The sequence below is a fragment of the Apus apus genome, chromosome 13 (genome assembly GCF_020740795.1).
Source record: "Apus apus isolate bApuApu2 chromosome 13, bApuApu2.pri.cur, whole genome shotgun sequence".
Lineage (NCBI taxonomy): Eukaryota > Metazoa > Chordata > Aves > Apodiformes > Apodidae > Apus > Apus apus.
In genome coordinates, this window is record NC_067294.1 from 2,619,440 (window position 1) to 2,644,374 (window position 24,935).

General features: G+C 46.3%; 1 protein-coding gene across 6 annotated transcripts in view; it reads left to right on the top strand.

Annotated features, from left to right (window-relative positions):
• The first annotated feature begins 2,463 nt into the window (after window positions 1-2,463).
• Window positions 2,464-24,935, top strand: part of TCF7 (transcription factor 7) — a 68,820-nt gene continuing 46,348 nt past the window's right edge. For all 6 annotated transcript variants that reach the window (XM_051630799.1, XM_051630804.1, XM_051630801.1 and 3 more), the window contains exons 1-3: window positions 2,464-3,104; window positions 3,185-3,251; window positions 3,603-3,709. In XM_051630799.1, coding sequence (XP_051486759.1) covers window positions 2,910-3,104; window positions 3,185-3,251; window positions 3,603-3,709 — 369 coding nt within the window. In that variant the 5' untranslated portion in view covers window positions 2,464-2,909. The remainder of the gene's footprint in view (window positions 3,105-3,184; window positions 3,252-3,602; window positions 3,710-24,935) is intronic.

Consider the following 24,935-nt stretch of genomic DNA (forward strand, 5'->3'; position numbering starts at 1 on the left):
AACTGAGAGTGAATGCTATGCTAGCTAACATCAAAGGCTCACCAAAGTCTCTGCATTAATGAGGCTCTTTGTTTCCTGGATCACAGATTACAACAGGTTTCCAACTCATTGCCAAGGCTTTATCTCCATTTGGGAGGGCTGTAAATCTCAGACGATTTTTTTCACATGCAAAACAAGAGGATCATCTGAAAGAAAGAAAGAAAAAAAATCTTCAAGTAGAAAATATTTCATTCAAATTATTATTACTCAAAGTGGCTGCAGCTTATTTTATTTTGGTGATGTTTAAAAGAATGGAAATTTGCAGACGGAGTTTCCTATGGGGCAGCCTGCTCCTTCATTTGGATGGGAGAGCTGAGCAGGAAAAAAAGCCAACAGCATCCTTTCCCTCTCCCTTCTCCTTTAGCCCAGTGTAAACTGTGCCCCCTAAATCAGCAAAATAATTCTATGTCATGCAAAATCAGCAATTAGCAGAAAGACGGATTTTGCTTCATTTAAATATATTCAGTACTTTTCAAAGTGGCTCCAACTAGTTCTTCTCCTCCCCAAAAAGTAATGAGATTATATCCCTGGTAATAATACCCTAATTAACAAGAAAAATAGGGACCAAGATTTTTAGCTTCCTATTCAACGGCTGAATGTGACAATATGTAGTATATTGGGTCATAAAAAACAATTTACATGGCGTCATTACAGTCTGTAGAAAAGTCTCCAGGACTCAGGGCTATCTTATGCAACCTTAATTAAGGAAAATAAATATCGGTGTGTTGTTTTAAGCTACCGGAGACATGCACAGGACCTGTCGTAGGTGATCAGAAGAGATGGGGAGTTTCCTTTTCCATGGGAACTGCTTACAAAAAAACTCCGACGCCGACACAGAAGTGTCTAGTGGCTTCGGAACTGGCTGCGAAGACGATAATTTCATGTTTCCTGACCCTCGGGGCCAGTCAGGAAAACTAATAATTTTCTGTGATCCAACGTCACGTCTGTGTCTCCAGAGGGTCTGGGGATGCGGGAGGGGAGGTGGGGACCCCGCTGCTGTGGTGTGTGCCCGTGGCCCAGCACACGCAGGTGCAGTGTGTGCACACGTGTCTGCTGGTGTGTGCCTGTGTGGGCACACATACGTGCGGATGTGTGGCCGTTGCACACACATGTATGTGCTGATACGTGTCTGTGTGTGTACACATATAGATGCTGGTGTGCGCACATGTATCTGATGATGTGTGTCCATGTGCACGTACGTATGTGCTCATTTGTTTACATGCACACATACAAGTCCTGATGTGTGCCTGTGTGCACACATATAGATGTGCTGATGTGTGCCTGCAGCTCCATGTACAGGCTTCTGTTCTCCGTGTTGTGCATTGCTGACCTGTGCCTGTTGATTCATGGGCAAAGGTGTGTGTGCAGATGTGTTTGTATGTGCAGGTGTTTGTGCAGATGTGTTTCTGTGTGCAGAGGTGTTTATGTGCCAACATGTGCTCTAGGCATGTTCGCTTGTGCTGATGTATTTGGGGATGTGTGTGGATGCCACTGGTGTGTATGTAGGTGTGAGAGTGCTCACATGTGCCAGACGTGTAGCTGCATGTGCTGCTGTGTGTGCGCACAGATGTGTGCAGATGCACGCACAGACACCGGCAGAGATGTGTGTGAGGCAACACAGCCACAGATATGTGCAGACAGGTGTGTGCAGGCTGTGCACACACAGACATGTGCACAGGGACCGTACGCTCAGATACACGCGCAGTTGCGTGTGCACAAATAAGCTCCTACACGTGCAGATGCACGTGCAGACGTGGGCACACAGATGTGCATGCAGATGTGTGCGGGCACACACATGTGCATACAGATGCGTGTGCGTGCACAGATGTGCGTGCAGACACAGGAGTGTCGACAGATGTGTGGACGCAGGTGTGTGCACAGATGCGTGAGGAGGGATGCGTGTGCACACGCGTGTGTAGAGGCGCACACACACAGCCAGGGGCCGCACCGAGCCCCCCCCCCAGCTGCCCACCGCCCCCAAACCCCCCCGTGCAGGGGCCGTCCAGGTCGTTCCTCCCCAGGTTTTGGGGAGGGGTGGGGACGATGGGGGGGGGGGGGGGGGGGTGGATTTCACCCCGCTATAACGCGGCGGGAGGGCTCGGCGGGCTGCCCCTTTAAGGCAGGCACAGTCCGTGTGCAGTGTGTACATGTGTGTGTGTCTGTGTGTGTGTGTCTGTGTGTGTGTGTGTACATGTGTGTGTGTCTGTGTGTGTGTGTCTGTGCGCCCGCCCCCGGCCCCTCCCCGGAGCTGCCAATCACCCGGCGGCCGCTTTGATGCCGGCAGCCCTCGGCCGCCGCGCCGCCGCGCTCACACACAGCACCGGCCGCTCCGTCCCTTCGGCTGCCGCCGCCACCCGCTGCTCCCAGGGAAACTTTTCCGGGGCTCGGGGCTGGAGCGGGGGGGGTGGGCGGCACGGGGTGGGTGGGGGGGGGCCCGTCGAGCCCGGCATCCCGCGACTCCTGCCCGCAGCCCGGCGAGCCCCCCGCCCGCCGCCGCCGAGGGGAGGGAGGGAGGGGAAGGGAAAGATTTGAGGAAGGGGAGAGAGGAAAAAAAGGAAAAGTAAAAAAAAAAAAAAAAAGCGGTTATAGTTGAGTGGGGTTTTTGGTAGTCAGGGAATTGGAGAAGGGGAAAGGAAATTAAAGGAAAAAGTTTAAAAGTTGGACAGGGAGAAAGGAAAAAAAAAAAAAACTACTTTATAAAGAAAAATTTCAAGAGGGAGCAAGTTTTTGGTTTTTGTTTTTTTTAAAAAAAAATTGAGAGAGGGGGGAAAAAAAAGAATACTAATTGGGAAGGGCTTGATCCGGGCGGCGGAGAACAATACTTGCCGGGAAAGTTGCTGCGCGGCCCGGGAGGGAGCGGCGGGAGGAAAATGCCGCAGCTGGGCAGCGGCGGCGGGGACGACCTGGGGGCCACGGACGAGATGCTGGCCTTCAAGGACGAGGGCGAGCAGGAGGAGAAGATCCCCGAGAACGCCTTCACCGAACGCGACCTGGCCGACCTGAAGTCCTCGCTGGTGAACGAGTCGGAGGGCAGCGCCAGCCCGGCCGCCGCCGCCGACCCTGAGGTGAGCGGGCGGCCCCGGCCCCGCCGCGCGCCCCGCGCCCGCCGGCCCGCGCGCTGCCTCTCTCTCTCCTCCCCACACAGGCCATCCGGCGTGCGCAGGATCCGCAGCGGGTTTATCAGGAGAAGCTCCCCGACCACATGGATGATGGTTAGTGGCAGCGACCCCCGCGTCGCTCTCTGTGTGTCTGTGTGTGTCTCCCCTGGTCCCCGCTGGCCTCCCCCGGGGTGGGTGACCCCCCTGTTCCCAAGCCCCCCGGAGTGAGGGGTGTCGGTCTGGCTGCCACAGCCCCCCGCGGGAGAAGCTGCTACTCTCAGCAGCCAGCCTTCCCAGTGCCCCTCGGTGGGACCCTGTGCCCCCGAGGCACCCCCACAACACCCTCTCTGAGAAGTACGGGGTAAAAAGGCTCCCGAAATGTGCAGTCGCCTCTTTTGGGGCCTTCGGCAGGCAGAGGGGTCACCTGTCGTAAGGCAGATCTTGATGGGGAACTGATTTTGGCAGGTATGAAGCATCAGGACCCAGGGATGTATAAAGGATCTGCATATTCTGGCTACCCTTTCCTCATGCTCTCAGACCCGTATCTGCCAAATGGATCTATGTCACCTCTGGTGAGTTCGTCCTCTCCTCACGGAGAAGTTTTGTGGCCTCTCTCACTGCTGAAATATGTTGCAGGTATCGTGCAGGCACCTACATGTGCTTTTCTTTCCGGACAGATTGTAGCTGGTTTGCAAAATGCCTGGGCACTGTTCTGTCCAAGCCAAAGGGAGGAATGGGAATGGGGAAGGATGCTCTGCAGCAAGTGCCTGCATTGCTCCACATTTGCTGGATGAGCTTCTTTTTCCCATCTCCCCATTCTCTAGGTTTATCTTTACTCCTCCAGCAGTCAGGCCCTAATATGTAATGTAAGAGTGGCCCTTCCTTCTGCCAGGTCACAGGCTTCAGAGGCGAGCAGCTTCTAGTGTTTGTGTTCAGGGATATGTCCCACAGCTTCACTTTAGTTCGACATTACCTGCTTGTAAAATGGACAGGTTTTGACCTGCTGTCAGTTGAGGTTGTGTTGTAGATGATGGCCCAGAAAGCGGGTCTTGTGCTTCTAGAATGGCAAGGAGGTTTTTTAGAAAAGGGTTTAATGCTTCTGGAGGATAATGCCAGGTGTCTACACCCTGTGAAGTTTTTTTCCCTCCTCGGGTTCAATCAGCTTTAGTCTTTCTGTATATTGTACTGTTTACAAGTGTTGCTATCTGAATAATTCAACTTGAGGCTTCTCTACAAAAGCTGCCTTTTCCCATTGCCATTTCTATCACAACTTCAGAAAATACTGTCGCGACACTGCAGCAGATAGTGCTGGTGTTGCCCCAGGAGAGCCGGCCTTGCGTCAATTTCAGATGTTGTTGTGCTTTTGCAGTCAGTAAATGACAAGGTCATTTGGTTTCTTTCAGTTTTAAACCTTCAAAGGGATAAGGTTTAAAAGGATGTATAACACCATCCTTCATTTCAGTCATTTCTTCAGTAGAAGAGGAGTAGGATGTTAAACTGACCTTATGAAAAACTGATGGACTGTGGGGTCTGATACTCAGGTTAAAGTGGGATGACATTTTGTTCATGGGAATCACTGCCGTGTCCTCCCATCTGACCCTGGGTGGCAGGAGACAGGTCCCCCCACGGGCCTGCTCATACCCCAGCACAGCCCTTCAGGGGGGGTGATTTCTTTGGTGGTCATAGCTGCTAAAGTTGGTTGGCGGATACTGAGGATCTGTCCCTAAATTTTGAAGTCTTCCTTCAGTTTACTGCAAGAAAATATGTGTTTGCAAGGCAGGACCAATGTTGTTGTAATCCAAATAAGCATTTCTTGTGCTGCTTCCCACCTTGTATCCGTTCCTCCAGGTACCAGATATCCCCCTTGCCCCCTGCCGTGTTAAGCGTCTCTCTTCCTGCTCTGTTTTAAATAATTATATTAAATTTGCTTTTTTAAAATGCTTGTAGTTTGTATGGAATCTGAGAAAATTTGGAGTTAACTTTAGCCCAGCAACTATTTGCTGTAGTAGAATATTTCTTTCAATCTTAAACCCTTACTAAATGTGCCACAAAGTGCAACAGCCTATTTATTAGCAATTAAGCTAAAAAGTAGCTTGTGGTTTGTGAATCGCCTTTCCCCTTGATAATATAATAAAAATCCAAGAGGTTATTGTTGGAGCAACAGACAGGAGTAAATAGGGTGTGCACAACTTGAAGGGGAGAAAACTGAGTAGCAGGGAAGGAATGATCCCATCCCCTGGAGAGCCCCAGAAATCCTCCGCTGCCTCAGCCAGCTTTACTTGGGCCTGTTCGGGTCCTGGGGTGGTTTGTGCTGCGTGACTTAAAAACCTGATTTGAGGTTTTCAGCTAAAAAATCTGTTACCTCACAGAGACGGGAAGATTTCTTCCTCAGATAGAGGCTGGTCTTTTGGTTTTCAGCTCTTCCGATGTATCTTTCTGGGCAGTTCTGTCTTGTGTTTATATTGTCTGTGCAAAGGTTATCACAGTAAGTTATGTATTGCTCTCATATAGATTTATTGCCACTCTGTGTATTATATAAAGTGTGGACTATAATCTGGTGGCTGCTTCCAATAATTGAGGAGGTCAGATCTGTGACCGAAGATTGCAGGTACTTAACCATCCATAAAAGTGTGTTTAATTAACACTTTAACACAAGCAGAGTCAGGGAGGAGGGCTGTGTGAGTGAATGGGATTACATATCACAGTCATGTGTGTACTTGATAATGGAGATTGTATTTTGGTTAATGGGTCTTTCCGGAAATGGTTGATTGCAGCTAGGATGAATTTCAGAATCTTAAAATAAAATAATTTTTTAAAAAATCAAAATTAAAAAAATTGACCCAGGAGTACTTTGGCAAACTGTCGGGGTTTTACATTTCAGTGATTGAAGATACAGTACGGCTCGCTGAAAGGTGAAGGGCAGCCGGCACCGGGGTTGTGGGTTGAACCCCCACCCTGTGACATACTGTAAAACCACATTTTTTTTTTTCTGTGGGCTCCCTCCGAGCCCCACCAGGCTGCTGTGAGGGGGGCTGGAGCGGCCCGGGGCGCCTGCCAGGGCGGGTGTGTCGCTACTGGCATTTACCGAAGCGCTGATTTCCTTTTTTCTTTCTAGTTTTCTCAGCAGCATCCCTTTTGCTTTGTTTCCCTCAAGGTGGTTGTAGCCTGCTAACTGTTGTACTGCTCACCCCAGCATCCTGCTAGGCTGCCTGCATCTCCCCAACCAAAATTGTCTCCTTTTTACCAAAACACACCCACTTGGGTTATTTACATGCTCTGATGTCGCTCCAGAGTGATGCACTGAACGTGTCTGGGTACCTGACATCAGCAGCAGCACGAAGCCCAGCTGATGTCCCCAGCCAGCAGCAGGATGTGGCACGTTCTCCCCCACACTGAGCAGATCCTGGAGGTTCAGGTTGGTGGCCTTTGCTGCAGGTGGCAAACACTGGTTTAGGGTAATTGAGCTGGAGTGATGCTGGTTTGAGCACGCATAAGGAGCCTGGCCTGGCAAGAGAGCTATCAAAGGGAGAGAGGAGGGCTGGGGGTGGCGAGGCGGTGCAGGGGAAGGTGCTCCTGGAGTTGAGGGTGAGGCAGCTCGCTGAGCTCAGGGGTTCTGTGTTTTGGGAGGGTGCTGTGAATGCAGCCTGAGCAAGCACCCGAAATCTCAGAATGTTTCAAGGCACCAGGAGAACCGTTTCTCACCCAGCTCTAAGGTGTCGCACGCGTGATGGTTCACAACTCTGCCTTGACTCTCCATAATCTGGTGAAGTCCAGCTTTTCCCAGATTGGAATATATAGGATTTGCCGGTTAGAAATCTGCAAGAAACTTCCGAAGAATATTAACAAGTTGAGGAACTGTTTTTCTAAATGAAATATAAAATCATAAAACTATATCCTTTTTTAAATTGAACAATGACTTTAAATCAAATTAAGGTACATCTTTAGTAAGAACATCATCCTTTTAGGTGGTTACAAACATTAGAGGTCAGACATGGTCAAACATGTTAACACTTTGATCAGATTAAAATATTTTTCTTGCTACAGTTGTATAATTGAGTTTAGACCTGAGGGGGTTTTCTGAACATTGTTATATCTTGTACCATGTGGTGGTTTAATGGTAGAAGGAGCACCTACAAGTTCCTTTAAGTTCCTTTTGTAAACAGGTTTATAAAATAGGGGAATGAGTCGTGCTGTCCCATCTGTAGGGCACAAGATTTCCCCCCTCCAGTCTGTGGGAAAGATCCCAGGAGAGCTCTTCACACCTTTTGTGCACCTCTGTTGGATGTAGTGAGTGTGTGAGGTGTGTGAAGGCAGAATTAAAATGTTTTACGTAAAAGGCTGAGACACTGGACTTCCTGTGAGAAACAAAGGTCCGAGAGCCTCCATTTCCTTGGAAAACAGACACTACCTGATTTTCTCTGTGATTAAGTTGTCTAACCAGAGGTCACGCAGAAGCAGAAGGGTGGTGGTACCTCCCAAGTTCTGCACATCCAAAGTCCCCAAGTGAGACAACAGGCCTTGAAAATGATGCTGATGTTCAAAGCCTGGTCCCTTGGTCGGCCTGGCTCCTCCAGCTTGGTTCCTGTTCAGAGGATTTGAAACATCCCCTTGGGCACAACAAGATGAAAGTGCAGTTACTGCTGGCCTGGGGCCACAAGTCCCAAATGTCTGACATGAGGTCAGATGCAGAGCTGAAAGGCTCTGGCCCTTCTCTGGGCAGCAGCTGAGGCAGCAGCAGCTGAGCCCTGGGATGTGACTCCTCCTGAAAGCCCCTTCCAAGGCTGCTCCATCCCTTTGAAGGAGGAGGCTGTTGCCCCCGCAGCAGTTGGCGGAAGGAAATCTGCAGCTCAGCTGCTTCTGTGGAGAAATCTTTCTGTCCTAGCTTGTGCTGTCAGGGCAATAGTTTAGTATTGCTTTTCCGTGTGTCAAGTTCTGATCCTGTTGAAACCAGCGGCAGAACTGCCCGGAGCTGCAGTGTGATGGGGATTTGGTACTGTAGGAGGGCTGCTCCATCCCTCTCCAGATGTTGTGCAGGGAGGGAGGGCAGCTGCAAGCCAGCAGTAGCTCCCCATGTTCCCAGCGGTGCCGGCTGCTGTTGCAGAGCAACATCACCGGCAGCATCCCAGCCAGGTTCCCTGGCAGCTACAGAACCTCACCAGGACATTTCTCTGTCCCTGTAGATTGCTGTATTCCCAGCAGAAAGTGGAAGGTGGCTGCTGATGAGTGTCCTGACAGACAGACAGATGAGTAATTTGTTCCCTCCTGACCAGAGCAAATCCACTTCTTCCAGCTCTTCTCCCTAGCTTGAAATAGGGTAATGGTGAAAATAATTTTTTATATTAAGGCATAATGTTGGATAGGTGGATGTACCAAGGCACAGGGCTTCCAAGGTCATTTATTGCATGTCTGATTCAGCCTTGGTTCCCCCCAAGGAAAATTCTTGTGTTAATTTCTGAGTTCATATCACACCCTCAATTTTGAAGCAGAACTTCCCTTTGAAATAAATTAGAGAGTTCTGCTTAAGAAGCAGTGACATGATACAGCACTGCCTGTGTGTGGTCTAATATAACCTTATTTTTAAAATTGTTTGGAATGAAAAACAGAAAAATAAAAATGTCACAGGGAAGCAAAAGCAAGTTTTACGTAAATTGGTGCATGTGAATAACCATGCACGTGATGATTCAGATGGTTCAACAATATCTGCTTTCCCTCTGGGATTCCTTCACAGGCTGCCCTGGAACTGGCTCCCCAGGCACAGGATGCTTGGTTGGTGGGGAGTTGCTATGAGGTTATGGACAGGGAAGGCACCATTCCTGCAAGCTTCCAACTGTTGCTGTTTGTAAAATGTTACTAGCTGAACCGGCTGAGAATTTGGAGAGAAAAGCAAAAAAAAAAACCTAACATCAACCCAAGCTCCCAAAGCTCATCCATGTTAATGATTAATATGTTTGAAATTTTAACTGTGAAGAACAAAGTGATTTGGGGGTTAGTGGCACACGACGTGTCCAAGATGAAAGAACATTGCTCAGTCTGGGATCCAAAGCTTTAACTGAGAGAAGGGGTGGGGGGGGATGGCCAGGAACTCTGAATCGCGCTTGTGCCGCTTGCTGGCAGGACACAGATCATCTTGCAGCTTCCAGTCCCTTCCTGCAATCATGCTGCAAGCCCCGCTAAATTCCTGCTTGTGGGTGGAAACTCTGACGGTTGGGTGTGCTGGCGTCGGCAGTTCCGGGGTACCTGTTCGAGTAACCATGTGTGTGTTCTTGAGACTAAACAGACATTGCTGAGTTTGTAGGGGTGATTGTTGACTTTGTCTCGTAGATCATCTGTGAAGGGCCAGATCCTACTCACAGGCTGAATCCTTCTCTATCCTTTGTATCTCAACTAAGATCTGGAGGTGAAACAGGTTTCAGAATATGGGTGGTGTGAGTTGCACACCTAAGATTGCAGTCTGGTCCAGACTGTGTGTGTCTGTATGTGCATGACATGATGATGGTTGTTGGTAGAGCAAAGTAAAGTGATGAGGAATACCAACAGTTTTGATGAAAAGTCTATGCTTGCCATTAATTTCATACCTGTTATTTCTCCACCCATTGGCCATGAGTGATTCTCAAGACCAATTTAGTCTTAATTTTGTACAGGTTGGCCTTTGAGCCCCCTCACTAATTCACCATAGAGAAGGTGAGGGAAGGACCTGTGTATCTGTCAGCATCATGTGTGTTCATGGGGAGGCTGAGCTGGACAGGGCAGGTTTGGGTGCACAATAGCCAAGCACATGCTGCTACTCAGTTACTAAAATCTCCTGTACTGTGTGAGTGACAGATTCCTCAAAAAATCCTCAAGATTGGTTTTCTTCCATCTGTTGCATTTATTTGGAGAGGGTCCTGTTGGAGAGAGCATTGCCACTGCAGGAGCTTCTCTCCATCCCATCCCTCCAAGGCTTTGGGCTGTCCACAGCCATCATGTAATGCTTTTTTTGTTTGCTGCTCAGTTCCTTGGTTTCTCAAGCCTTTGCTGCTCCAGCTCATAGCTCTTGGTGCCAGGAGATGGCTTACGTCAGCAGCTCTCCCCACCTGATGTATACCTGCTCTTACCTCATCATTTACCAGTGGTGGGTGGTAGGGGAGTATGTACCAGCTACTTCCTGAACTCTTTGCAGAGCCACTGTGGCAGGGAAAACTTTTCAGCCTCGCCAAACCCTAGGTTGATGCCAAGCTGAAACATGTGAGTTCACCCCATATGTGCTATTCTCCCAAATCCCTCTTTAAAAAAATAGGATATAACAAGATACTTGCTCATTAGTCTCTGTGTCAGGAGGATGAAACAAAGGTTCGGGTGACTCAGAAGGTTGGTAACAGGATACAGAGCTGTTCGTTTCCCAGTTTCCAGTTTTAATCCAGCTGAATCAGTGAAGACTGGATGCCTGCTCTGTCTGCTGGCTTGTCCAGCAGTCTGTCCAGGAGGGCACGGCTCCTTCCAGCCCCAGGCAGGGCGAGTGTTTCATGGCATGAATGATGGGATGGCCAGGGAACCTGCAAAGTCTGTACCAAGCTCCTCTGCAGCCTTCCACCAGCTTTGTTTCTTAAAGGAAATTATTTCAACATCACACACCTCTAAGTCTTGATTTCAGCAGGGTCTTTTTCTTGATTTTCTCCCAGTGATCTTGGACGAATAGCTCTCACCTTCACCTCTTTGTGGAGGTACTGTGGTCCTTTCCCTGATTTTTGCCTTTGGGTCTTTATAACCATTCCCAAAATTATGATGGTCTATTCCAGCACCACTGACTCTGTAAGGTGGTTTCACAGACATCTGGTCAAGACTGAGGATGGGGAGAGTTAGGAAAACCTGGCAGAGCTGGTGGTACTCAACCAGAGCAGCCCAGTGGCTGGAGGCGCTGGGCAAGAGGTCACCAAAGTGGCTTTAAACCGCCACTCCTCTCCCATCTGCTGCTCCTGTGCTAAACACAGCTTAGCTGCAACAAAAAGAATCTGGTTCATTGTGTTTCACGGGGTCCCAAAATTAGTATTTTGTTAAAGAAAACAATGAACTCAACAATGCTGTGGTAAGTTTTCTAAACCAAAGTAAAGCTGGATACTAGAATCTAGAGCGCTTTTCCCCTCTGGTTATAACAACTTTACATTTGATTAAATGATAGGCAAAAAACCGTCTCAACAGTATCTCCTTTGTTCCATTGAGAATCTGGAACTATAATACACAAAGTACATGTCTGCCTTGAAGAGCTACACAGTAATCATGGACTGACCAAAAGAAGACTTTTTTTTTTTTTTTTACTTTTTTAAGTGATTCAACTTGTGTGCTATATGTTGACTTTGTTTTCTGCTGCGGTTTGCTCTGAGGAATAGCACACACGAGTGTAAACAGAGGTTCTCCTCTGATGGGACTTAACACAAAAGCAAAATGTGAAAGCCCAAGATCATAAAGTATGCTTGACTCAGCACGAGGGGAATGCAATTATAAACACACTTGTGTAAGACGTGCTGGGGAGAGACTCTTCCCAGCAAAATGCTCAGAGAGGATCAGAAATGTGGAATTTTTATTCTAGTGCTGAGGAGATGGTACTGCTGAGATTGCTTTCATGTTTAGGAAATAAACCATCGTAAGATCTACCACATGAAAATGTGTTGTTCACAGCATGGAGATGCTGATGAGTTGGTTCTCGTTATGTGCCGCTGCCGTGGAATTACTGGCACGAGAGCGGAGATAGCGAGGAGGAGTTGTCTTCTTCTACAAACCTCGCTTTGTATGACTTTGGCCTCAAAGAAGAAAGGCCGATTCTAGTGGGGCAGACAATGCACAGCCCCAGACACCATACCCAAGGCTGAAACTTGCCTTTGAGCTTTGGCTTCCTGCTGTAACTGGCCAAGTGTGGCATTGCCAGCTCTGAAATCTGACCATCCTAAGGGACAAGTCAGAAGTCCAGGTGATGTCTTGTGGGATTCCATCAGCCTGTGGTGTGTATTCCTTTGGGACAGCAGTGCTGTCACATAGGATAAATTAAAATATGCATGTGATCCCTAAATCCAAAACAGAAGCAATAATATAAAAGCAGAAAATTTTTTTTTAAAGCCCCTCTCAAATCTTTTTGTTTAACTTTCTCTGATACAAAGCAATTTCTCCAGGACTGTGCACCATATGAAACACATTATAAATGCTCTTGTAAAATCCACATCATTATACCACATGAAAGGCTGGGTCCTAAAAATAGCCATTCAGAGAGGATGCAGGCTAGTAGCAATTTCGGTGATCATGAAATAGCTGTGTTGACATCTCTATGCATGCACACCCACAGAAAGCTTTAACTTTTGAATATTCTTAGCAACATTTGTGCTTTATGGAATTTTCCATGTTCTGGTCCCATGAATAGTCTCCTAACCCAGGGTGTTCCTTTCTAATCTTACCCCTGTGTTTCTAACCCTGGTTTTATTGAGAAAATGGGTATATATTTTTTTTTTTTTAATTTTACATGAAACTTTCCTTGCTATCAGTTTGTCAGCAGCTGGCAGCATCAGTTGTTATTTCCCTGTCTCAAATCAATGGAAGTATTTTCTTTTTTCCCTCGATAGACACACAAATCCCTGATTTTTTGGAGGTATAACTGTCAAAACATCGACTTGGAGCATTAGACAGTAGCACGACAAGCTGCCACGTCTACACAGCCTTCATATCTGCTGTAGTATTCAAAAGCAAGTAAATGAAATCTGCACTAATTATACAGCAATGTATCCACAACAAAATTTTTCTTCCTCATCCCAGCAATAAGAACTTGGCTTTTGTTTTGAACTATGAAAGGTGCAGCCTTCTGGCTTTGGTGTGTTCACAGCAAAGCCCTGGCTGGGATAAACTGCCATAGCTCTGGGATAGACAACAGAGTCCTGCCAACTGATATCACCCGAGATCTTTTTGAAGAGCTCATCAGATTTTATTTTATTGCTGTTGTGTTTTGGTTTTAGCTTGTTTTTTGTTTGAAATCATTACTATAGGGATAGTTTTCTGGAAAAAAAAAACAAACCCATGTTTGAATCTTTGGGGCTCATCTCTTGTTTGCATTTTTCTTTTCTAAGTAGAGATGGGGATGTGGAGACATACACCCTCAAACTCGAGCATGTCTGAAGATTGTGGTTTAACCTGTCCAGCGTTTTAAGTGTGTGGCCCTTTTAAAGCCAGTTGGAAACATATTTCCTCAAAATAAGTCTGCTTTTGGAACTGGAGCAAAATCTTTGGAGATATATCGCAAATGAAATAATAGAGTGTTGAAGAAAATGACACTGCTTCTTAAATAGCTGGCCCGAAAATCATTAAGACTGAAGTTTCATTCAAATCAGATGTAGCTGTGGTTGTACTGGGGCAGGGCACAAACTCTCCAAGCAGTTCAACCCAGAGTGATTCACTCGAGGCTTAGAGTCATTCCCTGCATTACTTTAACTTAAGGGCAGCTCTCAGCTCTTGTCCAGCTCCAGGGGTCCTTTTCCCATGGAAACAAGCTCTTGAGTTTTTAGCTCAATCAGTTGAATTCTCGCAGGCTCATAGCAACTTTGAAGAATCAAGTGCTGTAAAATGACATCACAGAAATGTGTTTGCTGTTGCTAATTTAGCTCCCTAGTGGTGCTGGGCAGGGGAATGTGGGAACACCTTGGCAAGGCAGTAGTTTTATCTAAACCTCATAGGGTAAATGCATTAATTTCTAAATGCAATTCACAGTCATTCAAGGATATATTCCAACAAAGTGCTAAGAAATGTGTATTCATGTTGGCATAAATACTCTGTGTAATGCAACAGGTAATGATGTTTAGAAAAAGCCAGAAAGTTTTTTAACACTTCTGTCTTGAAGTTAACATCATGGCTAAGCCCTTTTGTGTTTCCCATGATTAATTTGATGGCTGAAAGAGGGCTATATCTGGTATTGTAAGTTTTCTATTGTTCTGATGAACTCTGCTCTTCCTACTAGGAACAGAATTCAAGTAGAATCACTAAAAGTGTGTTGGAAGCTTCTGACAGCACCTGAACACAAGAGCTGTTGTAGAGAAATTTTTTTTCACTCAGGAGGACAGAAAATAACCTGGTTTTGCCAGTTGCTTGGTTATTGGCATGTACTGGAAATAGCACATAACTACATGCATATACTTAAACTTTGCGAAATACAGTGTTTTTAAATTATAATGTACTATTTGTACTGATCTAGTACATGGATCTGCATCTAATGCATACTGAGAGATCAGACAGGCTGCAGTAAATCCCTGATAAGCGCCTGTATCCAAAAGCATCACTCTTCATCCCAATTTTTCTTGTAAAACTCAGCACCATGGTGAATGCCTGCCTGTCGGGGGGTGCCTTGCTGTTCACCGTGGGTGGGAGCTGCCTCCCTCCTGCCTGCACCCAGGGAGGTCGTTTGATACCAAGCCGAGCGATCCCCTTACCAGAGAGCACCAGGTGCTGTGCCAGACACATGCAAATAGCCAAATCAACAGACATCAGTAACACCAGTTGTTTGTGTGCTAACACAGGATGTTCTCAAAATCAGGTAAGAAGTGAGGCATGTTACCAAGTTTTATAGCAGAGGAACCGGATAGTCTTGTAACTGCCGAGCAGGGCTGTGGCGGAGGAAGCGTGGTTTTATCCCAGCTTCTGCTCCCAGTCCCCCAGGAGCCTGGTTTTTTTGTGACTCGGTTTCCCCCAGGATCATTTTGAAGCTTTATCATTTCACGTGTAAGCAATGTTTGGAGAGCACTGCAGGGAAAAACCACGTTGATATTGGAAAAAAAAAAAAACAAAACATAAAATCCAAGACAGGCCACTATGAGAGGGGATGTTTCAAAAATTATCAGAGAAGGACTGGCCAAAAAAAGTAAAATGTGCAGCTTATTAGACCATTTACTTCAAGATATTAAACAAATTGCAATTTCATAATCTTTTAGCAAGTTGCAGGTAGCCCTAAAACCACAGCTTCTTCCAGGCAGTTGGCATCTTTGCTTGCTTAAAAAACAAATCCCTTTTTCAGCCTAAATGGTAATTTCATAGAGTGGTGTTAGTTGAATGGGAATGATGGGTGGGTGGTCCAACACCCTGTCTCAAATACACAGGCCGTACAAGTCCATGCTATTAAACCAAGAACAAAATGTCATTTCTTAGTTTCTGCTTGTACTAAGCTGATGAGAACAACCTCCAGGATTGCACGGCATAGTTTTTGGACACATGTACCAAACCCCTGGATGCATAATTCAAATTCCATGTCATGAAGAATGAGTCTATTTATCTTGGAACCTTTTTTACTTAAACAGTAATCTCTAGGAAATAATTTGTTAACAGTAGTTAGCTGCCAGTTTGTCAGTTAATGGCTTGAGGCAAAGTCAGAAACCAGTGAATTCTTTTCCAGGGAGATGCTGCTGTCACATGTGGTGCAGAAGGGTTTATAACATGAAGTATTAGAAGAGGTGGTCAGATGTGTTCAGTCCAACTTTTAGAAACATGAGGAAATGAGGCATTACAAGGTAGATGGCTATTTGCTAGTGTGTTCATTTGTAAAATACTAAAGCCATCAGTTGTACCCATATCGACTTCTAAATCTCAGTTTTCCTTACTGGAGGCTTCAGGTGTGATCCCATGGAGGCCAAAACCACATGTGTTCGTGGTGGCTGAGGTTCTACCTTGCACCCCAGGCATCTCCACATCCTGGGCATCCCAGACACCTCTGCATCCCAGACATCTCTGCACCCAGGCACAGGGGCAGCCCCCCAACTCAGCCAGGTGCTGCCAGGTGTCTGCCAGGGCAGCAGAGTTCTCCAGCTCAGACATTACCATTTCTCTCTAAGTCTAGCAGCAAGTTTCAGTTAGGTAATGAGAGTTATCTGATTTCTCTTTAATCTGAGCAGTATCACTACAGCGCGATAACCTCGACTTCGCTGTTCATCTCACTCTCGGTGCTGCAGGGAGAGAAGTGGCAAAGATGGGTGAAAATTCACTGGAAAAAGGAGCTGAGACAAAGTCTTCCCAGTCTACACCAAATCCCTCCTTCTTGCAGCAGGAGGGGGTGAGAAATAACTGCCCCGAGTAGAAAATCTCCCATGAAGCCACAAAATCCAGCTGAAGTAAATACCACTTCCCTGCAGCATTATCTCCCACTCTGTGCTGTCTGCCCACAGAGGATGGTAGGGTGCAGGAACTGGCAGGGGATTAATGGCAGCCTGGTTCATAAAAAATTCTGCTGCCAGAAGGACGTGGGACCCAGACAGAAGTAAAGAGGGGCTGGTTCTCTCTGCAGATGCCCCCAAGTGCTATTTGTCTGAGAGCAGATTTTCCCACAGATCTTTGGCCTTCATATTATTTGAAGAACCCCCTCTGCAGCTGCAATCCTTCCCTCCCCCGAGGGAAAAACAGGGTGGTAACTTTGTGAACTGAATGGTGTGGAGGTTTAGGAGTACTGCCATGGGAGGGGAAGATTTGGCTCATTAGTGTGGAACATTGTGTTGCCAGGAACAGAGTTTTGGGGCAGAACTAATAACATGGAAGCAGATGCAGTCAGCTTTTATTAAACTGGTTTGTAGATGACTTTAAATAGGCAACAGTTGTATTTGGGGCTTTCCTTGGAAAAGGCAGACTGGCAGACCCCAGCAACAAGGCCTGTCTTAGATGCTGGCTAACCAGTATAGAGAAGCCAGCTGAACCTCTGGATGTAAGGAAAAAAATTCTCCGAAATGTATTTAAAAAAAAAAAGACTTTGTGGTTTTGTTATATTCTTTAAACTCTTCGAGTCCACACTGGGAGCAAGGAACAGCTGTGGAGTCATAGAGTTTATAGTCTGAAGGATCCAACATTATATCATCTCCTCTTTATCACCATGTGTCATCTTTTCTACTCCAGAATTTCACTCAGTTACCCCAATAGCTGGATGTACAATTAACTGCTTGACAGGGTATTACAGGTAGGGATGGATAAGTTAATCTCCAAGCCAAGTTTTCAAGCACTTCTCTCTTGAACCAGCCCTTCCATAGCACTAATTAACTCCATAACGCTTATCGGTGATGGTCGGGTGCCATTTCCTGACACATGGCATTCCACGGCCACCAGTAACGATGGGTTGAACTCATGCTGTAATTGCCTTATCCAAGTACACAGGTTAGAATGACCATCAGTCAACTACAAATTGCCTTCTCAGAATTGAGCAAAGCCATCAATACGTCCAAGAAGTCACCACAAAAAACATCCATCCCTCCGCCATTCTCAGTGATAGCTATTGCTTTGTGGCCATACAATGTCCTTTTGGTCCTTCACCATCACCATGCAGCCTAGACTATCCATCTGGCTTTCATGCAAATCTCTGTAGAGGTGCCCTTTGGATTTCTGACTTCTCCATAGATATCCTTTAGCTGTCACCTGCTTATGTCCTGATTCCAGCCACCGTTTCCTAGACAAAAGGCACCATCCAGAAATCCCCTCTCTGTCCTCTGCATCCGATAGTATCCTGAATACGCACCAGGTCTTCCTTGATGTGCTCCTCACAGCCTTGTCATCCTGGGCTGGCTGAATAAGGGACAATGAATTCCATTTGAATGCTGTTCTCCATCCTACCTTTGTTGTGCAATACTTTTTTCTCAGGCAGTTTCTAATCTAGAGATTTTCTGGGATCTGTGCATGACATGAAGGGAAGTCTCCTCATCACCTCGGGTTCTGTCTTTCAGTACCAAGTGTTTAAGACATAATTCTAGGCGTCCAGGGCTTGCTTTCTCTTTGTGTCTCCTTTACTGTTGCTTTCATTTACTAACATGTTGAACTTCAAAGTCTGTTCTTTCTCCTTCCTAATTTTTATGGAAAAAATGGTCTGAACCCCATTTGCATTTCCTCCCTGAGGATACTGGCAATCCTTAATCCTATATATTAAAGAATCTCAGTTTTCCCAGCAGCCTTTTATTCTGGAACTACTCTTCCACTCAGTTTTCTCCTTGAAATTCTCTCCTGCGGTTCAAAATTGCTCTTCACGGTGCTCCTGACCGCTATCACTTTTTGTTCTGAGCTATTTGCAGGGGCATTTGATCACTTTTAAATCCGTTTCCCTTCCCATCCTGTCCTTTGCAGGTAGTTTGTAAAGGTTTCGTGCTCGTGGCAGTACGTGTACATCTGCCCTTGGTGGTTGCAGCACAACAGCATGGGGCCGTGCGCTCTGCAGCCTCCAGGGACCTGCTGGAATAACTATGTTTAGTGCCTGGAGATCGCAGGACGAAAGCAAACAGGGTGAAGAACTGGGTGCTCATTTATTCGTGGTGATTGTCCTTTCACACCGAGGGGTCCATATTCCAGCTGAGGACAAGGTGATGGCTCCCAGTGACTGCTGGTGTCCTGCTCAAGCCATCCCTCCCTGGCTGCGATGCAAGATGGCACTGGGGGACCTTGTCTGCCTGCCCCTTGTCCCTCTCCCTGCTTCCACGCAGGGGCCATGGCATTCCCAACGTGTTCCCCTGCTCGCAGGAGCTGTGGGAAGGAGGTGCAGTGCTGGCTGGGCTGGCCATGTGGATCCAGGGATTTAGATCACACAAACCCAGTATTCTCTCCTACAAGCCATTCTCAGCTATGTACTCGGGTAATTAGCATGTGCATAAACACTTTGTAATCTTGTGATCATGGCTTGCAGATTAGCTCTTTTGCCAGCTTTGCGATTTCTTTGCCAGTTTTAGTTTTAATTGCAAATCCATTACTGCCAGCTCCCTTGCATATTGTAGCAATAGGCAAATTAAAACACTTGGACACAGTTGGGCGGGTTTCAGTTAAGAAATTAATTGTTACTGCCAACCAGTGCTTTTTAATGTGAGGGTGGCATTTGAGCTTGTTTTTGAGGGCATAATCTCCAAGACTTTCTTTTTTCCCTTCTCCTCCCCCTTCCCCAGACTGCGTTGCCCTGTTGAGCAGCTCCACAGATGGCATGAAGCAAATGCTCGCCTCTTTGATCTCCTAGTCAAGAAATTTGGAAGTCGTTCTGAATTTATGAGAATCCTGTCTGAAATAAATCTGTCTGTGCACAGGGCCACACTAAGTCAACCCAGAGCTGCAGGCAGGGCTCACCTGAACCTCCGGGGAAGTGCAGGAATTAAATCCCACAGGAGCATCGTGTGATGCTGTAGCGATAAAGAGAAACTTTATGCATATTGTTGAACATGAAAAAGTCTAGACAATCTACAATTTACCAGTCGGGGTAATTGGCTAAAGGCTTAATCTGCCCTGATAATCCAGTAATGGTATTGTTGGCAGGACATTGATGTAAATATCACTCGGCAGTGCTGGTAGCTGCTGTCTCCTGTGATTGCTGACATTCCCAATTCCCTTTCCACAGACTTTAGGGCTGAGGGGGAATTTTCAAAGTTCTGCAAACTTCTTGTCTTTGGTATTTTTCAAAAACTGTAAGCCACCTGCCACCTCATGTGTCACCTCCCAACCTGGTGGCATTTGCTGAGACTTCAGTGGCATCACTCTGCACAAGCTCAAGCCCTCATGTGCCACCAGCATGGATGGGGCTACAAACTCTGGTGGGGCACTTTGGAGGTCAATGAGCTGAGCAGGGTTTTAAAAATAAACCTCACTAAACCTCACCCTCCGTTTTAATTAATGTTGATTTGCCCCATGAGGACAAAGGAGAGGGAGCTGGGGCACAGGGGCTGTAGCAACAGATAATGGAAGGACAGACGGACGAGTCCCCCTCCAGCCATGAGTTTCCCACCATTGCAGTGTTTCATACCCGTGTGCTGCCTTTCGTGGCCTGTTGATGTGTTAGAGTGTGGCTGGGCTTTGGACACAGACTGTCTCAAATTATTGTTTTAATTGTGCATGAGGAAGTTCAGCCTCCTCTCCCATTCATGAAACTTTATTCTCTTTAACTCATTCCCTCCATTTACCTTGGAAAAAGGGGTTGTGTTCAGCTGAAGGCCTCTGCTCCTGAGAGCCTTACTGCACCAAGAACAACTGAACCCTGCCAGGTACTGGAGTCTCCAGGACTTCATTTGAGTCATATTTGCTACCTGAAAAGCCGCTTGCTTGTTTCTGATGGCTGCCTTGCACGTTTAGTCCAGGGACTGAGAGCCAAGTTAGTTTTTTCTTTCTCTGCATCACCACCAAACCATGCCCTGAGTATTGTCTGTGCAACTCCCCTGCCTTCAGTGAGGTTGCAGACATGTAATTTATTGGCGCTCAGCAAACAACTGCCCTGATGACTGAAGCAGAAACACCCTGGGAATGACTTTTCTGCAGCAGGGTTGACCTGTGCTGCCAGCAGAAGTGTTAAAAAACTCATATATAACAATATATATAAACTTATTTTGGTCACTGAAACCAGCTGAGATGGCTGTGAATCCTTGACACCATTTTTAAAGCAGCCTGCAAAGGCTTTTTTGAACTTTTTTTTTATTTCTCAGAAAACAATGGAAGAAGCCCAGTTCTGCTGCAAACAAAACCTGAACATTCTCTAACTTACATGCAAAATATCAAAGAGCTCCTATTCAGTACACATTCCCACCCTTCCGTTTCACAGCAAACACCTCGTCACGGCCCAGAGACTTTGGGAAAACTATATATAGTGTGTTCGGCCGAATGTCACCCTTGTAATTATCCCAGAGCTCTGGCTCCGTGATGTTGTGGCTAAGAAATCCAACTTTAATTGTTTGTGATCTCTATCGGAGCAGACATCGGGTTTGAGTTCAGCTGGTACAGAGTCAGGAGGAATAAACACAAACCTACAGCAAGATCAAAGCAGCAGAGAGGTGCGCATGTGCTAATAATAATAGCTTATGAAAGCTCATATTTTCCTTCAACAACATCCTGTCATTTGTGTATTAGCTTTGAAAAGGGTAAAAAAAAAAAAAAAAAGAAAAGAAAAAATTCAATGTAATTTACATCAGCAAAAAATGAGATAAGGCAGATACTTGATTGCACCAGCTCATGTGTGGTTTGCTGCAAGGATTGTACGTGTGCTGCATCCCCTGGTGTGTCAAGTGTGCAGAGCCTGAGTGGGCTGTGACTGAAGTACCATCGTTATCTGATTTTTATATACAGTCTGTGACAGGGTGATGCAGAAAGGAGGATGAGGTAAACAGTCTCAGTAACCACATCCACACCTGGTGGACCTCGATCAAATGTCTGTAAACAGTTTGTATAGCGTGAGGTTACGGCGAGGCTGGAACGTCTAACGGCTCCTGGAGACACAGGCCAGCACAGGGAAACACAGAATCTTGGGGATGGTGTTTTTGGCAGGGTGGAATCACCCTGGGGATTAAAACTGGGATGTCATAGGTAGTGTGTAGGATGAGCAGACGGTGGTCAGGGTGGCCGTACCCAGGGAGTCACGTTGGGACAGCAGGGTGATAGCTGTGTCAGACAACACCAGTTTCCCTCCATGTGATGTGACCTGCTTAGGAAGCACTGGTCAGCCCTGGAAACAGGGCACAACGCTGACCATTTCCTCTGTCCTCTTATTTCAGATTTTCACTATCAGCTTTTTTAATCTAGTGCAACGGCTTAAACCTCCAGCGGGGTTTTGCCCTGCCCAGCACAGAGATGCCTGGCAGGCTGTGAGGGGATCCAGGACCCAAGCAACAGCAGGATTAGAGCCGTGATAGGCGCATCATGGGAAGGAGGCTGCCTGTATTCTGAACTTGTCTTTCATGTTGCACGCTGTGGTTGTTGACATTGAGTTGTGCCTGTCGTTCTCTTGCAGGCAGGAAAAGGTTTGGGGTTTTGGTGAAGGGGAGGAAGGCTGGTGATAAAAGGTGACACAGTGGCCCAGTAAGTACCGAAAATGAGCTGGTTGAGGAAGGAGAAGGTTGTTTATAAAGAAAAAACAGGGGAAGAGGACAGAGAGGAGCAGGTACAGGCACAGTCACAAACTTTCTGCTCTCTCTGCGCAGGCACTGTGACTCTAGGTACCACTGGCTCCCTGAGCAAGGTTTGATGATGGCCCCAGGGTGACAATAACAGCGAGTGATCACTGTGCTGGGAAGGTGTTTTTCAGGGTTGTGAGGCTGAGCTAGAGCCTATCCAAATTCTGCAGTGGCTGAAGCGCAGCAAACAGGGACTTGTTAAGAAAGTGGAGCAAATAATAATGATCCATCCATTTAATGCAGCTGAAAGGCGTACTTCAAAGATAGTGTTATCCTAAAAAAGCCCGAGTATAGAGGGGAATATACTTGATCACAGCTTCCAGGTTTTGATGGTAGTGTTGTAAGTAGGTCAGCAAACGGTAATATTTAAATTAACTTCTCTTTCTGGCAACTAGATGGGAATGTAGGTCTGGAAATGGGTAGATGTAGATTCTCTTCCCAGCTTTGCCACTCTGACAAGTCACTTCATCTCCTCGTGCCTAAGGGAAGAATACACCTTTGGGCTCTGCCCAGTAATCATCAGCCAAATGCTTCCCCACCTATCTAAAGGGTTTTAGAATATGTGATTGAAAAGTGCAAAGTGTTATTAACATTGAATTAATGTCTGCCATTACAATATGTAATGGAGTATTTCTGCACACACCCCATTTCCTCCTGCTCGAATGTTTTGTCAGACGAGTCCAAGTGTTTACTGGCTTTATAGCTGGCCTAAAAAGAGCCAGTGAGCTGGAGCTGCTGGTGGCTAGTGGAGCTGCCAGGCTTGTTTGGCAGATGGGACATTTCAGGAGCTGGCAGCAGAGCAGAGACTGGAAGTTTGTGGCAGCAGGGTCGGGGTGACTGGGCTGCTCCACCACAACCACCCTGGAGCTGCTGGGTACGTCTCATGTGGAGCCTGCTCACCCATCGGGTCTGACCAAGGTGCCTTCACCACAGGGTGCACAGTGGGGTGCAGATGTGCTACACTTCCTGCCAGGGGTGGAGAGGACTGTGAGGGGGGGAGTTGTGCTGCCAGAGCACCTCCCTTCACCTCTTTTCTGAGAGCTGAGAGTCGCAACCCAGGTTGCCCAGTGAAGTTGTCACTGCCCCATCCCTGGGAAGTGTTCAGGGCCAGGATGGATGGGACTTGGAGCAATCTGATCTAGTGGGAGGTGTCCATGCCCATGCAGGGGGGTTGAAACTAAATGATCGTTAAAGTCCCTTCCAACCCAAACCATTCTGTGATTCTGTGACTCCCCAGGCAACGCAACAACACCCTGAGCAAATTGCTTTAATTTCTACCTCCTGTAAATATATTTATTTTCTCTATGCAAATAACAGCTGCATGTTTTTGACCCACAGCTGTATTTAAGGATATCAACCCAAACCTTTCAAGGCAGCCTTCCTCTTTTTCCATCGTTGGCTCATCCCATCAGACAGAAATTCCCTGCCTGCCTGTTGCTCTCGCCCATCGGCGTTTCTCATTATCGCACCCTGTGCAGACATTTCACTGCTTTTCTAAAATGTCTTAGCACATGGTGTGGGCTACTGTCTAGACTGCAGCACTTCAACCAAATGTATTCACTAATGTAATATATTATTAGGGCTCACTAAAAGTAACAAACAAAGCACATTTCTTTGTTCACTCCTTAATTGTTTGTTCATTAGCTTGCTTGCCGATTCATAAAATATGAAAACCTCCAATAGGGTATCTAGTCACTAGTGCAAATTAGCTAGTTTCTAATGTACATAAATAAATTATAACCCTGCATTTACAATTTGCCTTTAGTACAAGCTCTGCACAGAAGTGTTTTATCTCATCAGGACAGAATTGGATCTGCTGCTCTGCACACAAATTGACAAGTAAAGGCAGGGGCTGGGAGGGCTGCATCCTACACTTGCAGAACACATTAAGAGCAAAAATTATCTCTTTGCTGGTGATTAATCTGTTTTCTTTAGCTTTGGAGCTGGAACATGACATCCTTGGATACCTACCTTTGTAGCTGGGGCTGGATGTTCACCTGTGTGATTTGGCATGGGCATGGTCTACATTCTGTCAGCAGCTGGGAGAGGCCTGGAGCTTTTGTTACTGCGGGGCTTCATGTTTTCGCCTGGTTTGTGTGATCCGCTTTTGCTCTTTCTCTTCAGCAGCAGCTCTTTCTATTTTTTGGTTATTCTTGTTGCTTATAGAATTATTTCCAAAAAGTGCTGTGTCCTCACATTGCTCAGAAACATATTTCCAGGTAGGATCTGCCCATGTGCAAGGCTCCTAGAGGATCTAAGATCATCTTTGTATGGTGTATTTTTCTTGCCTACAGATTTCTGTGACCAGGAGTGCAATTCTCTAATACAATTCAGAGATCAAATTCTTCACTCCTTTCTGTACCACAGTTAACATGCTCATCAGAAAGGGTATCATCCTCTAAAAATAGTGTAGGTTTTTAGATAAAATTCTGAAGGCTGTCTTCATATTTTATTGGTTTAATCTCTTTTCGGTCCTGTAATTCTCTTAAATAATGAATAAAAGCTATCTGGGATAAGCTGGTGATACAAGTTGTGTCTAAAAGAGAGATTTGCCCTCATGCAGCTTCACAATTGATGGGTAAAGGGTCCCATGGAAAGAGGACTGAAGTCCAAGCACCCAACCTATATATTGGTTATTAAAAACTCAGATCTTGTCTGATTTGTACAGACACTAAAGATTTATGGCCATAAATGCCTGCTGCTGCTAAATGGATGGCTACTGTCTCTCCCATGGGCAACATTCCCAAAGTCTTCACTGTGCATTAAGCTGGAACCTGCAGGTGCTCACGTAGGTAAATTATTTCACATATATGGCTGGTGTTGTCAAAACTAGGCTGAAAATTTGTGCATAAAATTATTCGTATGTGTTTGTATTTGCAAGTGTTGGATTTATACATGCAAGATCAAGGACTTAGTTTGTAAATTT